This window comes from Vulpes vulpes, chromosome X, assembly GCF_048418805.1.
Source record: "Vulpes vulpes isolate BD-2025 chromosome X, VulVul3, whole genome shotgun sequence".
NCBI lineage: Eukaryota > Metazoa > Chordata > Mammalia > Carnivora > Canidae > Vulpes > Vulpes vulpes.
In genome coordinates this window covers 37,620,410-37,637,920 of record NC_132796.1, presented here as the reverse complement: position 1 = coordinate 37,637,920, position 17,511 = coordinate 37,620,410, and the positions used below count along the sequence as shown (strand labels likewise).

At 43.7% G+C, this 17,511-nt stretch overlaps 1 protein-coding gene and 1 long non-coding RNA gene across 2 annotated transcripts in view; one reads left to right on the top strand and one right to left on the bottom strand.

Moving 5' to 3' along the window:
* MAOA (monoamine oxidase A) overlaps positions 1-3,502 on the bottom strand; it is a 70,501-nt gene extending 66,999 nt beyond the window's left edge. Inside the window, exon 1 of the mRNA XM_026012243.2 lies at positions 1,308-3,502. Within this exon, the coding sequence (XP_025868028.2) occupies positions 1,308-2,820 (1,513 nt within the window). The 5' untranslated portion in view covers positions 2,821-3,502. The remainder of the gene's footprint in view (positions 1-1,307) is intronic.
* LOC112929995 (uncharacterized) lies at positions 2,996-9,597 on the top strand. The gene is made up of 3 exons (XR_003237025.2): positions 2,996-3,119; positions 7,430-7,523; positions 9,476-9,597. It is a non-coding gene; the product is annotated as an uncharacterized lncRNA (long non-coding RNA).
* The last annotated feature ends 7,914 nt before the right edge of the window (positions 9,598-17,511 follow it).

The window sequence follows — 17,511 nt, the reverse complement described above, 5'->3', positions numbered from 1 at the left end:
TATGTTTTTGCTGGCACTGGCTGGAGTTTCAAAGTAACAGCTCAGGCCAACCTCTTCTCTGGTGATTCAGATTGTTGATCCTCAAAAGACTAAGTCAAAAGCTATCTCCACTCAAAATTAATTTTTAAGCATTATCAGAGTCCCACCACCACCAAATTATACATACAAATGGCTATTGTGGGGCCATCCTACTTCATCCCTTCCACGTTCTTTCTCCCTCTTTCTAAATCAGATCCTGCAGATATATTTCAGAAATTAACACCCTCCCAGGTCTTGGGCAGATTCATGTGGGATTCTAGCTAGGGCTGAAACACCATTCCTAAATTTGAAAGTTTAGCAGTTATGACAGCCTAAGTGACAATTTAATATATCAATCATGATTGATTTACTATATCAATCATAATTAATAAGGTTTCCAGGAAGATACTGGCAAGCCTCACACACTTGGTCAGCTGCAAGCCTAAGACAGGGGCCAGGAGAACTCAGGCTCACCAGCTCCACACAGGACAGGATTTGGTCCCAGGGAGCTCTTATGAAAGGACACAGCAGGGCATTCTCTGAGGGGCTATGGACGTCTGCTTCAAAAGTGATTCGCTTTGGGCAATAAATGCCTACACATTCCTGCAAGTTCTAAAACACAGGAGGCATAGGTTAAAAATGAGAGCCCCCCTCTCTCCTTTAAAAAAAAAAATCTTTTACTAAACGATTCTTACTTTGTCTTCACTTACCAAATTTTCTAAGGAAAAGTGCTTGGAGAAAAGCAGGACCAGAATAACACTATTACTACCTCGACACTACAAAAATCCCAACACTGATGTTCTGTTTAGGGCAAAGAAACACGAAGTCAGTGAGCCAAAGCAGCCACCTTAGGGATTAGAAGTGAAGGTCTTAAATGGAAAAAAATCGTTCAGCCACTTTCTGGATAAGTGGTTTGACCTCTGGAAAGTTATTGAAAGTCTCTAGACCTCAGTTACTTGGTTTTGTAAAGTGGGAGCAAATATAATACCCATCTCACAGGACTGCAGAGGACTGAGAAAATGCAAGTAAAGCACTGAATATAACTGCACAGCGAGAGCTAATTAAATGCTAGTATTTAATAGTAGTAGTAAAATTATTGATCTACCTCCCCCCAGTTCCCACCACCAGCAAAACTGGCCCAACCCCCCACTGTCGTCTTGCAGGATCCGGGGCCGGGTACTGTTGCACTCCAGCACGCACGACAGACCCCCAAATGCCGCGGCGCTACTGCAAGCTCCCCACCCCGGGCCGGCCAGGGCCCCCAGGTTACCACTACGGTCCACACTGACCTGAGATGCCGCCTCCTATCACGACTACGTCAAACATGTGGCCCTCGATACTCGTCTTCTCTCTACTCGCCATGGTCTGGTAGAGACTCTCGCTGGGCGTAGGTACAGGAGTGGAGGCGGCCAAGGGCGGGGCGGACCCTTCTACAGACTCTGGGGGGGAGTCCGGGGGCGGAGCTGATTCTTCCGTCGACACCCTGGCGGAGCCCCGGACGGAGGGCGGGGCGGTCCCTGGTACTGCTTCTCCAGGGGAGCCCGGGGGCGGAGCCGATCCTTCCACGGATGTTCGGGGGGTACCTGGCACTGAGGGCTGGGTGGACTCTTGTGTCACTTGGGAGGAGTTCAGAAGCGTAAGATATTTTTGTACCGAATCCCAGGGGAAGCCGGACATTGAGGGCAGGATGGACCCTTTTCCCGACGCTCCGGAGGAGCTTGAGAGCAGGACCGATCCTTGAGGCGAACCTTGGGGGGAGCTGATCTCTGAGGGCTCGGCGGACCCTTGCACCCACACTTGGGAGTACTCTGAGGAAGGTGCAGGTCCTGACAGCGAACTCCCGGGGGAGCTGAGCACGGAGGGCGGGGCGGACCCTTGTATCGACACTCGGGAGTACTCTGAGGAAGGTGCAGATCCTGACAGCGAACTCCGGGCGGAGCTGAGCACTGAGGGCGGGGCGGACCCTGGTATCGACACTCCGGAGGAGTCCGAGGGCAGTGCCGATCCGTGCACTGATAGTCGGGGGTAGCCGGGTACTGAGAACTGCCGGGACCCCTGCAATGACACTACGGGGGAGTTATTGGGTGTAGGTGGTCCTTGCACCGAGCTCGGGGGGGAGCCGATCACTGAGAGCACGGCGGACCCGTGTGCTGACAACTGGGAAGTGTTACTGGGTGGAGGTGGTGCTGGCATCGATACCCGGAGGAAGTCGGGCACCGTGGGCGGGCCAGACCCTTGCGCTGACTCTCCGGAAGAGTTGGTGGTTGTAGGACGTCCTGGTACTGATACTCGGGGGTACTCGAGCCCTGCGGATGGGGTGGAGTCAGCTGTCGACACTCGGGGGGAGCCTGAGGGTGGGACAGATCCTTGTACCGGGACCCCGGGGAGGTCGGCGTCCGGGTTGGAGGCTGGAGCGGCCCCCTCCGCGGTGGGCGGGCGGGTGGCAGACATGGAGATCTGGTGGTTCAGGCCAGGTGGGGCGCCAAAGCCCCAAAGGCCGATCTTAGAGTCTGTGTTAGTCCTTGGGTCGGGAATGTAGCCGAGTTGGGCCGGCACGCTGGAGCTCTTCTGGTGTTCCGAGTCCTCTACGGATGCATTTGACTGGAAGCTGGAAAACGGACTGGACAAGGTGCGCCACTCTGAATGGATGCTGGACCCGGACGCGGAGAATGTGGCCGCGCCCAAGTTGGAGTGCGGGTCCGAGATCGGGGAAGCTGTGCCCCCTGCTCCGGGGGCAAGCTCCGCCTCGCCGCCCTTCCCGCGGCCACTGCCCGGGGCGGGGGCCGAGCTGTGTGAGCTCATAGTTCTCCAGCGCGGGGGGCGTCAGGTGACGTCCTACGTCCGCCCCTCCCCCAGCGGCGCGCGCTTCGCCAGCCTCACCGGGTCGCGGCCCAGCGCGCTCCCAACCGCCCCCGGGAGCCCCGGTTGACCGCAGCCTGGCTCCGCCTACTTCGCCTACCCCGAGTGGCGGCCGCGTGGGGGTTTCAGCCCAGGGCTTTCGTGCCCATGCCTTAACTAACGGAGGACTGAGCCAGGTGGCCTAGGAAGCGGGTATTGAAGGGACCGGCCGGCAGGGTCACAGGGCCACGCCACACACAACGGTAGGCTCCTTTGTGACGTCACGAGGGGCCGGGAGAGGTCTGCGCAGCCGCGGACCCCCTCCCTGGGGAGGGGGCGGGGTGAAGTGGGGACCGCCACTTGGGGCCTACTTGGCCATTATTGATCCTCTGTGGGGTTGTCCGAGCTGAGGTGCTTGACCCAAACGCAGCAAGTAGGCGAGAAAATCAAGAACTCAGATATTAGGGGCTCCTGGGCCCCTCAGTGGGTTAAGCTTCTGCCTTGGGCTCTGTTCAGGATCCTCAGGGCTTGGGACCCAGCTCCCCTCGTCAGGGTCCGTGCTCAGCCTGCTTCTCCCGCCTTCTGTCTCTCCCCGTTCATGCTCTCTCTCTCAAATAAAATCTTAAAAACAAAAAAGAAAAAAACGAAAAAACTTCTCAGTTATCACGGATTAAGTGGGACCTGCACTTGAAAAGTGAAGGTGAAGGTACAGAAACAAAAGAAAAAAACCGTGTTTCCCCACCCTACCAAAAAGGGAGATATTTAGTGTACATATCTTACTGTGTAACCAGCCTTTTACTAGCTTTATCCCTTTACGTTTCCACTTTGTCTTCCTAGAGCTGTTTTTGTCATCACTAGAGCCCTCAAAATAGATATAACATCTAGAGTAAGTGATGAGACCTGCAGGAAGTTAAGTAGAATCTGTGCCACCTGAGCAGCTCAGTTAAGTGTCTGCCTCCGGCTAAGGTCATGTTTGCTGGCTCTTGGGGTCTAGCCACATTGTTCCCCTTTCTCAGCTCTCTCTGTTGGGGGGAGGCGGTGGTCTGCTTCTCCCTGGCCCTCTGCCCCTCCTCCCTGTTTGTATTCTCTCTCTCTCAAATAAATAAAGAAATAAAAGAACCCATGCCCACCTATAAAGATTTCTCCCGACACCCCCCCCCCCCATTCTGTATCAAACAATCTTGTTGAAACTATAAGGGTTGCATGGAGCCTGCTCTCCTCCCTCTGCCTCTGTATCTGCCTCTCTGTGTCTTAACTGAATAAATAAATAAGATCTCTTTAAAAAAAAAAAGAAAGAAACTAAGGGAATAGAGTATTTTCTTTATTCAGTTTTAAAGTTTTTTAAATAATTTATTTGAGAGAGAGCTTGTGGGGAGGGGTGCAGAGGGAGAGGGAGAAGCAGGCTCCCCCACTGAGCAGGGAGCCCAGGCAGGCTCTATCCCAGGACCCTGAGATCTTGCCCTGAACTGAAGGCAGATGCTTAGCCCACTGAACTACACAAGTACCCTTCTTTATCCAGTTTTAGTAACTTTTACTTTCTAGAAAAGTAGTTGAGACTTATGACTAAATCAGTATCATTTTTATCTTGTAAGACTTTGAAGCAAAGAAAGAGGAAATAATAGATATAAAGAAGTCAGACCTTTCTAATATGATTCCTCCAACTTTTCCTTATCCCTGTTGCATTTATTTCTTTTCATTCAAATATTTGATTTCATATTATGTGTTGGGCACAGAGCAAAGTACTAGGGATGTGCAGACAACACAAGACAGCCAAAGACCTTCATTGTATGGTCTGCTAGAGGAGCTAGTAAAGGAGATTGGCAACCACATTCTTGAGGTGTTCGAGTAAGCTCTGATAAATGTTAGGTTGGAAAGTTCCTAGTGATAAGAAAGTGTTTCGGTGTTTTGACCACTCCGGAGGTTAACTTTGAGAAGGTGTGTAAAACTGTCCCAGCAAGAGGGAACAATGTAGGCAAAGGCCCTGTGTTAGAGAGAAGGGTGGTTCCTTGGCGAAGGTGAAAGCCAGAGACAGTGGAGTTAAGCAAGAGAAGGAAAGGAGCATGGGGAGGCAAAACTGCTGAGGTTAGCTGAGCCAAAGGAAAACTCTTGGTCTGTATTCTGAAGCAGTGGGAGCCACTGCAAGATTTTAAGCAAGGGGCAATACAACTAGATTGCGTTTTGAAACCTTCTGTCTGCCTGCTGCATAAATAATGGGTTGAAGGACACAAGAGTAGATAGGTACAGGGAGACCAAAGCTTGGAATTCTTCAAAGAAAGAAGGCGATGGTGCCTTGGACTAAGGCAGCTGGAGAGCTGTGAACACATGAGAGACATTTACATGTAAAATTGACAGAACTTGGTTGTGGCTAGAATTTGGAAGGTCATGAGCCTATTTTTGGACATATTCAGTTTCATGTGCCTTTGAGACATCCAGATGAAGTTTATAGAGGAGACAATTGAACATAAAGCCCAAGATCAGAAGTAGGAGTTTGGCTGGCCAAAAAAATGTGGGAGTCTTATTAAATAAATAATGGATGGGTTAGATGAGTGGAAATACGGGTATTTTCTTCATTTTATTTGTTTGTATTATGTACAATTATTATTTCCTCCCTTGTGTGACCTTGGGCAAATTACTTAACTTCTCTGTGCCTGTCTCCTCAAATACAGAATCTCCCAAGGCATTGTATCTGTCAGGGTTCCACTAGGAAACAGCAAATTAATTAGATCATTTGAAGAGATTATCATAAAGGAAATTTTTTAAGAGATGTGGGCAAGATGAAGAGAAAACACAAGGAATCATGCAGTACCTCCAGGCTGGTGACAGCAAGAAGGCATGACTGTGAAGAGGTAAAGGGAGAGAGCAGTTATCAGAACTTGATGACAGTGGTGTTTGGTAGGGGCTGCCTGACACAAGTCTCAGCATTTAGTTCAAGGAGGCTTTCAGCCCACAGGAAACTCCGAGAGAGGGAGCCAGAACAAATAATACCCAGCTTCCTTGCCTACCTCCCCACCTCTCCATTGACCTATCCCAACCAGAAGCTTGAAGGCAAGGGATCCTGTTGATGCAGCCCTTACCAGTTAGAAGCTAGAGAAGAGTGGTGGGTGCACTGGAAGCGCCAAAGGAGGATATATACAGTATCCTTATAGTGAGAATTCAGTGAGCAAATGCAAAATACTTAGATAACTACTCAATACATACTCACATTTTAATTTCTAAAAGCTATGTTATATTCATGTCATGGACTGTACTGAACTGGTATCCTCTAACATTATGCATGTAATACTTTCTAATTTTTAAATATAATAGATAGCATGGGGATGGATTTTTTTAAAAGAGATTGTTTCTTAAAGATTTTATTTATTTATTCATGAGAGACAGAGAGAGGCAGAGACACAGGCAGAGGGAGAAGCAGGCTCCATGCAGGGATCCCGATATGGGGCTCCATCCCAGGACCCCGGGATCACACCCTGAGCCGAAGGCAGACGCTCAACCGCTGAGCTACCCCGGTGTCCCAAGGGATGGATCTTTTTGTGCATGACATGTTGTACATACTTTTTAAGAATTTCCTTGAGATCGAGTCCTAAAATTAAAAGTATGGTGTAAGAATAGGAGCTTTTCTAAAGCTCTTAAAAAATATTTCATTTATTTATTCATGAGAAGCAGAGAGAGAGGCAGAGACATAGAGGGAGAAGCAGGATCCCTCTGGAGCCCAATGTGGGACTTGATCCCAGGACCCCGGGATGCACCATGAGCTGAAGGCGGACGCTCAACCACTGAGCCACCCAGGCATCCCTAAAGCTCTTTGAAGTTGCCAAATCACTTGCCCAAGAGATCCTACAAATTTATACTTCATCAATAATGTCTAAGAATGGCTGTCTAGTTTCCTGGAGTCTGAACAAAGCTCTCAATGCTCCTTCACAAAAAAAAAAAAAAAAAGAAAAGAAAAGTGCCTAGGTTCTCACCGCCCCCTTTCTCACATTAAGCCATTGTTAACCTTTCTTAACTTGAAAGGAGAAAAATCAGCATGGCATTGCTATTTGCAATGGCATTTCTTTGATTACTGATCAAGTGCTTTCTTCAGATATTTATTATCCATTTCAATTTCTTCTGCTGTGAATGATTAGTTCATGCCTTTTTGTAGTTGGTTTCTGTAAGTGATTTGTATCTTAAAATATTAACCTTGTGTTTGGTATTTTCACTGCTGATAGTTTATTCCAATGTATATTTTGGTATTATTTATGGCATTTTAGATAAGCAGAAATTTAAAGTTTTTGTGCTTGTATCTATCTTCTTTGTTTAAAGATTTTATTTATTTATTCATGAGAAACACACAGAGAGGCAGAGACCACAGGCAGAGGGAGAAGCAGGTTCCCTCCTCGGAGCCTGATGTGGGACTCGATCCTAGGACGCTCGAATCACAACCTGAGCCAAAGGCAGATGCTCAACCACTGAGCCACCCAGGCAGCCCTCATTGTATCTTCTTAGGACTTCCTAATTTTATTTCACAGAGACCTAGTTTTATGCGTTGTCTGAAGACAACATCAACTGAGTCTGAAAATGCTCTTCTTTGCAGACTACAAGTGCACTCTCAATTATTGCTAGCTCATGCACAAAATACTACAACTCCTGTGGAGAGAGAGGAATTTGATGATGCCTAACAAAATCATGTATGTATTTACCCTTTGACACTGAATTCTTATTTCTAGGAATTCACCCTAATGATACCCCTCCAGTTCCAGTACAGAACCTAGCCTGGAGTAACCGCCTTAAGCCCCATAGGAGCCAATAACTTACTCACTCACAGGCATAATATCCAGGGTTCCTCACATGGGACATACCCAACTGCAACAGTCACCACATTTAGGGAAACCCCAAATTATGGTATTTACATCCAGTATTTAGAGTTCATTCATAGTTTCTATCAGTCCCCATGCTATTTACTGACCAGAGGGCACTTAGCTTTGCCATAAGTAATGTTGCCTAATCAAACTGGAACAGTTAGAACATCAAAAGTACTTTGATGTTAATAAAAGATTAATCAAAATGCATTAGTCCATTGCATTATGACAACATAAATTAATAAAATATTGGGAGAAAGAAGTTTTAAAAAGTAAAGTTACTCTTTAAATAAACTATCAGGCTGTAAATCCAGAAAATATTTATTTGTAATAACACCATTTCAACTCTTGTGATAATTGGTTCAAGCAAGGATCTCAGCAGATGTTAAAAATCTTGAGTGAAAGATTATTAGGAAACAGTATATTTACATGGTTTCCAAGTAGTATTCCACAGATTATTTTATTAACTCTAAAGGAAAAACATTATTTTGTGGTTAAGAGATCCAGTAGTTATCACCTTAACCAAGTGATCAAACCTAAAATCACCAGTTATAATCTAATATAGGGGTGCCTGGCTGGCTCAGTCAGTAAGGCATGCTACTCTTTTTTTTTTAAGATTTTATTTATTTATTCATGAGAGACACAGAGCGAAAGGCAGAGACATAGACAGAGAGAGAAGCAGGCTCCCTGTGGGGAGCCTGATGTAGTACTCGATCCCAGAACCCTGGGATCATGACCTGAACTGAAGGCAGACACTCAACCGTTGAGCTACCCAGGCACCCCAAGGCATGCAACTCTTGATCCCAGGGTCATGAGTTTCAGCCCCACATTGGGTATAGAGCTCACTCACTCAAAAAAGAATCTAATAGAAAATGTCCTTTGATGTGATATCGTAAGTACACAATCTCATATGCACAATATTCCTTTTAAAAAAGATTTTATTTATTTATTTATTATTGAGAGACACAGAGAGAGGCAGAGAGGGAAACAGGCTCCCTGCAGGGGGGAGCCTGATGCGGGACTCGACCCCAGGACCCCAGGACTCAATCACTGAGCCACCCGGGTGCCCCATCATATGTGCAATATTCTTACCAAAAATGTCTAACTTGAATCCAATCATGAAGAAACAATAACACAAATCCAGACAAAGGATATTTTACAAAACAACTGGCCTGGATCTTTTTTTTTTTTTAAAGTCTTTGTTACAGGACTCCTTGAGTGTCTGCCCTTGACTCAGGGCTTGATCCTGGAGTCCCGGGACTGAGTCCCGCATCGGGCTCCTTGTATGGAGCCTGCTTCTCTTTCTGCCTGTTTCTCTGCCTCTCTCTGTGTGTCTCTCAGGAATAAATAAATAAAATATTTTTTAAAAGTCTTTGTTAGAAACTAAAAGAAAGTATTGCACTATTGAAGACGAAGAGAATAAAAAGACAAAGACTGAACACTGTGAGAAATCTGATTGGATTCTGTATAGGAAAATAAAAAATCTATAGACATGGTGACAATTGAGAAGATTCAAATATAGGCTATCTATTTGATGATGTTATTCATTAGTGTGGTCTTGGATGTGATCATGGTACTGTGGTTTTCTAGAACTTTCTTACTCTTAGGAGATGCAGGCAGAAGTTCTTCGAGGTGAATATTATGAGTGTTTCAACTTCTTTTCAAATAATTTAGAAAAAAAATACTGAAAATGTGTTAAAATGTGGTGATATGCACAACAATTGGTGGATCTAGTGAAGCATGTATTAGTGTTGATTAAAATATTCTTTTTTTTTTATTAGAGAGAGATAGCGCACACAGAGTGTGTTCCCACAAGCGGAGGGGAGGTCAGAAGGATAGGGTGTGAGAGAATCTTAAGCAGGCTCCACAGATCCCGAGGCAGAGCTTCATCTCAGGACTCTGAGGACATGACTAGAGCCAAAAGTGAGTATGATGTTTGACTGGGTCACCCAGGCACCCTGTTGATGAAAATATTCTTTTAAATTTTATGTAAGTTTGAAAATTTTTCAATATTAAGTGTTGGGAAGAAAATCGTTTTGAAGAAAAATTATTTTGAGCCCAAAATTCTTTACTGAGGTAAGTTATTAATCATTATGAAGGCAGAAGAAATTCATCAAATAAGCAAAAAAAAGTTTACCTCTCTTTCTGAAAGTACATTTTTTTAGTGTATACTCCAGAAAAATAAGGCTGAAAACGAAGAAAGAGGGCTATCCAATGGCAAGGAATCAACTGGAAATCCAGTTAAATATCAGTGACCATAGGTTGGTAGTCTAGAAAGCAAATGGACCAAATAAGAATTCAGTGAGCTCTAAGAAGACTATAGTCTCAAAGGAGATATGAAATGAATAAATTGGAATATATTAGGAGTATTGTAATGAAAACCTATTATTATCCTCTCAATTAAGGAAAGACAAAGAAACAAACAAAAAAGTGGCATTAGTGAGCAATTTGTTGCATTTTAAAAAAGCAAATCCATTTGATCTTGACACGATGCAAATTCTCCTTTGTTTGACATGAGGATCATGACCATGGAACTAGAGAGAAGAAAACACTATATAATTATGCCACATAACTCAGCTCTACAATTGACTATGTTATTCTATAAGACTTTTATTGGTTATTCTACTTTTAGAACACTTAGTTACAGTGGCAAAAAATAACATGCTACCGATCTTGATAATAAAAAATAAAGGAACAGCTGACAGATGATGGGAAGAAAGGAGTAGAGAAAAGTGTAGAAGTGTCACAATACTTATCAAGTGTCAAAAGATACTATAGAAAATTGGTAGAAACTGAAATAAAGGTTTAAGTATTTTATTCAAAGATATAAGGAGAAACTAATTTAATGAGCCAACAAGCAATAATGGGAGTGAGGATAGAATGTGGGAGTGGTGTAACTGAATTAAATTCACACCTAAAATACAGGGAAGTCAATATACAATGTTGGAAGTAGACAAATGAAGAAATAGTGCCTTGAGCTGGGATTGTGGGGGATTGTGGGAAAAAAGCACTCCTGTATACTGCTGATAGAATTGTGAATCTCAGCAGTATATTTGAGGATAATATGTATTAAAAACCTTAAAAATTTGGATAATCTTTCACTTAGTAATTCTTTTTTTTAATTTTTATTTATTTATGATAGTCACACAGAGAGAGAGAGAGGCAGAGACACAGGCAGAGGGAGAAGCAGGCTCCATACACCGGGAGCCCGACGTGGGATTCGATCCCGGGTCTCCAGGATCGCGCCCTGGGCCAAAGGCAGGCGCCAAACCGCTGCGCCACCTAGGGATCCCTCATTTAGTAATTCTACTTGAGAGAATTATCCTAAGGAAATAATTGGATGATTATAAAATGGACGATTATAACCATTAATGATAATGATGTCTATTCCATTCAGGAGTAATCACAGCTATGTCCTTTCATTAATTCATTAAGACATATTATTGGGGCACTTGGGAGACTCTATTAAGCATCTGACTTGATTTTGGCTCAGGTCATGGTCTCAGGGTGGTGGGATGGAGCCTCTTGGTGGGCTCCACACTCATCGGAGATTCTGCTTGGGATTCTTTCTCTCCCTCTCCCTCTGCCACTCCCCCACTCGCTCATACATGCTCTCTCTCACACACATAAATAAATAAATAAAATATTTTAAAAAGAATATTTATCAAGCACTCGTTATGTGCTAGGAACTGGTCTAGATGGTATGGACACATCGGGACAAAACAGATAACGTCTCTGCCCTCATAGAGCTTAGATTCTAACAAGGTTAGAAAGGGAAAAGAAGAGGATATAATAAACAAATAAATAACTAGCTATATAGGATGGCAGGTGGTAAAGGTGCTCTGAAGAAAAATCAGACACAGCAAGGACAAGGAGAGTAATAGGGGAGGGTTTAATATTTTGTGTAAGGTGGACAGGGAAGGATTCTTCCATCTGGTGACATTTAACTAACCATGACAACAAATTAAGAGGCAAAGCTAAGAAGATATCTGAGAAAGAGCACTCCAGGCAGAAGAACAGCAAGTACAAATATCTAAGTCTAGAAATATGCTTATCTTGTTTGAGGAACAGTTAGGAGACTAGGAATGTTGGAGTGGAGTGTGCAATGCAGGGAATAGTGGAAGATTGTGTGGTGTAAGGGTAACAGATCTTATAGGACCTTGTAGACTATGCTAAGGAGTGTTTTTTAATTTTAATTTAAAAATTTTTTTTGCTAAGGAGTTTTTTTAAAAAATACTTTATTTGGGCACGTGGGTGGCTCAGTGGTAGAACGTCTGCCTTTGGCTCAGGTCATGATCCTGGGGTCCTGGGATTGAGTCCCACATTGGACTCCCCACAGGGAGCCTGCCTCTCCCTCTGCCTATATCTCTGCCTCTCTCTCTCTCTCTGTGTCTCTAATGAACAAATAAATAAAATCTTTACATTTTTTTTTATTTTTAAGTAATCTCTACACCTGACATGGGGCTTGAACTTACAACCCCAAGATCAAGAATTGCATGCTCCGGTGATGGAGCCAGTAAGGTGCCTCTATGCTAAAGATTTTGGGTTATTTTTCCTGTGTGATGGGAAGCCATTCAAAGTTTTGAGCAGAAGAGTCAAATAATTGGACTTCCATTTTAGAAGGATAATTCTGGCTACTTTGTGATGGATAGACAATTAGGGCCCTTGTTCTGGAATCTGAGTGATCTTAAGACTACTTCAAGGAATAGAGTTTGGTGGAAGTGATGACATGTGACTTTGAGGCTAGGTTGTAAAATGTCATGAAGTTTCCCCTTGATTCTCTCAGGATGCTTGCCCCAGTGGAAGTTGGCCCCCATCTAAGAGACCCCCATGCTGGAGAGGTTGTGTGTTAGGTGCCTCATTCAACAGTCCAAGATGAGCTCTCACAGTTGGCAGCCACCATCAGCTGTTAGGTCCATGAGTGAGCCATCTTGGACAGCCAACCCAGTTGAGCCTTCAGATGACTACAGCCCTAGTTTGACACCTGGCTACAACAACATAATGAACTCCAAGCAAGAGCTGCCTGGCTGAGCCCTTCCTGAAGTCCTGACCCACAAAACCGTGAGCAAAATTAAGTGGTTATTGTATACTAGTACCTTTTGGGGGGTAATGTGTGATGCATGAATAGTAAGCAGAATACCATGTGAAGGATGACAGTGGCTTGCGCCTGGGTGGTAGACGTGGAGGTGGCCAGATGTGATCAGATTCTGGAAGTATTTGGAAAGGAGAGCCAAGTACAGGCTCTGAGGGGGAAGAGAAGAGTCAAAGCTAACTCCTTATAGCTGGGCTAGCAAACTAGGGTGAGGAAGATGAGGCACTTTCTTCTGGTGCAAAGTTTAGGGGGCGCCAAATACTGAGTAATCAAGATAAGTATTTTAGTGTAGTTTTTTTTTTTTAAAAAAAAATTGTGAATGTCAAAATTAACCATGAACAAAATATCCAAATTTTAAATAAAGACAGGATTAGTAATTCTGAGTTTTCCTTTTGCTAGGCACAACACTGCTCCTGGGTGTTCCCCATATGCTGTTCATTGGTTTTGCTCATCTCAGCAAGTAGAAGATGCATATGGGTCACTCTGTTCAGGTCACTGGGGTCCATGGGACAGTCTTCTTAAATTTCTCCACTGATCCTCCTCCTGTTATCCAGAGTGTTTACATGAGACATAAGAACCATTTGGAAGGGATCCCTGGGTGGTTCAGCGGTTTGGCGCCTGCCTTTGGCCCAGGGCGCAATCCTGGAGTTCTGGGATCAAGTCCTGCATTGGGGTCCCAGCATGGAGCCTGCTTCTCCCTCCTCCTGTGTCTCTGCCTCTCTCTCTCTCTATCATGAATAAATAAATAAATCTTTAAAAAAAAAAAGAACCATTTGGAAGCTGATGGCTTGCAAACTCAGTATCTTTGTGTCCTTTTGTAGAGGTAGTTACCTGCCTAAAACATTGAGCACAAGGTTGACAGATGTCAAATCTACCTCAGAGACTTGCACCTGCCCACTGTCATCCAGCTGGTACTTATACCTCCCAACAGAAGCACAGCACCCACAGTCACAGCACCCACCACATCTCTGAAAGTAATAGGGTACCCTCACTCCCTTAGACCACCACAGCTAGTCATTCTTTCAAGGAGGACCCCACCTGGAAAAGAAGGCACGCACAAATTAAGAGATAATTTGAAGAAGATTTAGTAACTAGAATATTTACCAACGTGTGGGCAGGGTATAGGAAGACTGCGAAGGACAGTGAGGTACCCCTGAGGAAGTGATAGCAGAGCTGTTATCACCACTGGGAAGGGCCAGAAAGACATGGAATCTGGAAGGAAGAAGTCATAGGGAGAGGATTACCCCAGGAGGAGCAGTGAGCACTGGTTGAGGTACACAAGTAGCCCCTGAAGAGCTCACAGGGAAGGAGTGATGGGATAAATAACCCAAACTTACCCTTTTCTATAATCTCTCCATTGGATGAACTCAACAAGAAGCCAGAGCATGTGGGAAAAGGAGACAGCTTTCAATGCAGAAAGTGGTGTGGAAGAGAGGAAAGTAGATCTTGAGGGGTAACCGGAAGGTATTCAGCGCAGATAGCCTTCAATGAAACCAATACTATGAATGAGATACCTTCTTTTTCACAACAAAACATCATCTTTGTCACTTTCAGGCCTAGTATGCAGAGTATATGCCTTTTTTTTTTAATTGAAGTATAGTTAGCACACAGCATTACATTAGTTTCAGGTTTACAAAATTTATGGTTCTTTTAGTTAAAAAAATTTTTACAAAGTCATTTTAAGGATTGAATGTGTTTTAAAACTTGATTTTTAAAAAGATTTATTTATTTAATTATTCATGAGAGACACACAGAGAGAGGCAGAGACACACACAGACAGAGAGAGAAGCAGGCTCCATGCAGGGAGCCCTATGTGGGACTCGATTCTAGGACTCCAGGATCACGCCCTGGGCGGAAGGCAGACACTCAACAGCTGAGCCACCCAGGGATCCCTAAGATTTGATTTTTAAGTAATCTCTACACCCAGTATGGGGCTTGAATTTAAAACCCCAAAATCAAGAGTCATGTGCTCTACTGACTGAGCCAGCCAGGTTCCCCTTATGGCTCTTTTAAAAAATATATTTTAACTTGCAAGTAACCCTAGTCTCTGTTTGCCATTCATCCACTCTAAACAGGCTTAGTTGGCAAAATCAAAATTTTGAGATGTGTTCAAGTGGTGTCTTCTAGAACTGGAGGTCAGCAAAGTCTCAGGAATCTGCTGCCTGAAGTGTTACTTGATGTGTTCTTTCAGAAATGGCAATTTGAGTGTGGAGAAAGTGTAACCAAACTAACATGAGTTCGCTCCTTGGTAAGTCGCAGATAGAAACTACACCAGGTGGAGTTGTTGCACAAAGGAAAACTTTATTTGCAGCAAATAAGGACATCCAAAGCTGTGACTCCCCAAGCAAGGGTGGATGGGTTCCTTTTACTTAGGGTTAGGATGAATATTTAGAAAGGGGAGCTTTGTCATGGTCTGTAGAGGCTGGCTTAAAGTCACACATGCTCCTTAAAAAACATGCTTATCCATACCTTGTGTAGGATGTAAATGAGGCTTGCGTTCCTCCTTGGGCAAGATTTAGTATTATAATAAGTTAAAGATAACTGCCAGTCACTCCATGGGTCAGAGCAGGCATGAGTTGAGAGTTTAGCTAAAACTAGTCAGGGTGTTCTGGGCCAGAAAAGCCCTTCCTAGAGGCAGCTGTTGTCACTTGAGTGGTAGTATGATTCCCATCAAGGGATGCTATGCCCCTTGGGTCTTTTCCCCGAGTTGAAGAGATGAGCTGGAAAGAAGGGCTTAAGGAAAAATATGGGACAAAGTTCTATGGGTACAAGCAGGTGAGCAGTAATTTTGGGTCTTGGGGTCTAGCTGTGACCAAAAGTTTTTTCACAACTAACTCTTGGGAAAGTGGATTGGTACAAACTTATTAGAAAAACAATTTCCTGATATGTATCAAAAGCCTTAATAATATTCACTCCTACTGATTGAACTGTTCTACTTCTGTGAATTGTTCATAAAAATATAAACACAGAGAAAAGATTTATGTATAAAGACTTTATTTCAATAATTTTTATTATAATAACCCTTTCCAAAAAAGAACACCTACAGCTCAGAATAACTGAACATGCAACAATAAGGAAATGGATAGGAATATGTTACAAATATTGAAGATCATGCAGCCAAACAAAATTATGTTTACAAGGACTTTTTTCATGGCATGAGAAAATTATGATATAAGATTGAATGAAAAAGTATGATAAAAATTTAACTGGGGTGTGCTCTCAGTTATGTAAAGCAGAATATATAGGATAAAGAGTCACTGAAACATTAATACAAAAATTTAAGATTTTTGTAACAGAAAGTTGCAAAAACACAGAAAGGTGCCATGTACCCTTCACCTAGCTTCCCCCAACAATAACAACTTATAAAACCATAGTACAATATCAAGACCAGGAAATGTACTTACTTATGCTCACCAGCATCACTGAAGTTATTTCTGGATAATAGTCCATATAAGCCATTAGCAAATATACTTCATGTATGTACATATCATTGTTGAAATACCAACACTTAAATTTATAAAATTTTGCTATTTGGTCAAATCCAAGTAAGAGTTGTCATCTAGTTAATTGCATTGTCAATTTCCTAATTGCACTCCACATCCCCAGCTCCCCAACACACACGTTCTACGCAAGAGCCACACAAATGTTTCATTACTTTTTATACTGTGCTGCTTCTTGACCTAAATTCTCCCTCTATACGAATTTTTGCTTGGATATTGTCTATTCAATTGTTCAAAAAGAAAGAAGAAGCGCAAAATGGAGTCATTTGCCCTCCACCACGGCAAACCAAAGACTTAATTACAGGGTCAACTCTCCCAGGAATGTGACCTTGAAACAGTCAAGCTGAAATTCTCTGATTGGCTCTAGTAAAGTAATCTGCATTGGTTAGAAACCCTGCGGGGGTGGGGGGGGTGTCTTCCTCCCACAAAGATGAAGTAACCCTTTGTTCTCTTTCCTATTAAGGAAAAGTTATTTTTAAAAAAGTTATTAAACTTTGTTGCCATACCCTCCCTCTTTTCCTGTAAGAGGCTTCCATTTTGTTTAATTCCTCTACTTGCTAGCTGGAGTGCTGCTCTGAATTTCATGACTGAATAATGCCAATGAAATCTTCAAGTTTACTCGGCTGAATTTTGCTTTCTAACGACTATGGTGTCAGCAACGGGATTAGAAGCTAGCCTCTGTTGGCATCTGGGGACAAGGAGAATCGTGCGTGGCGCCCCCAGAACTCTTGGGTTCACTGTCTTGAATGAGGCCGAGGGCCTTGGTAAGTGCCTCTTGGTCAACTAGGCTTTTTTTTTTTTTTTTTTTTTTTTGCATTCAGGCTCAGATCTAATTGGCTTTCTTTAAAAAGGGCAGGTCAGCTTGACCTGGCAGACATTTCCAGTAGGAGCCCAATTGGCTGCCGGGTGGGTCTGCGTGGAGCCAAGCCTCTAGCCTTTCAGACTGCAATTCCCCGGGTGGAAAACCCGATGCCCTCGCTCCATTTCTGGATTCCATGTTGACAACTGCTGATGATTTAGCTTGCAGTTCCACATTTGTTTGGAATTGGTCTGCAGTCTCCTTTCCTTGGGCTCTGCTGGTCCAGGCCTTCCCCCAATCTGATATTCCATGGCATTGGTGGCTGTGCACAGGGGGCCTTCTTGGGGCCAGGAGGCAGCTCTCTTAGTTACTGCTGATATGTGAAGGTGAATGTGTTTGTCTTGATTTGTGTAGATAAAGTTAATG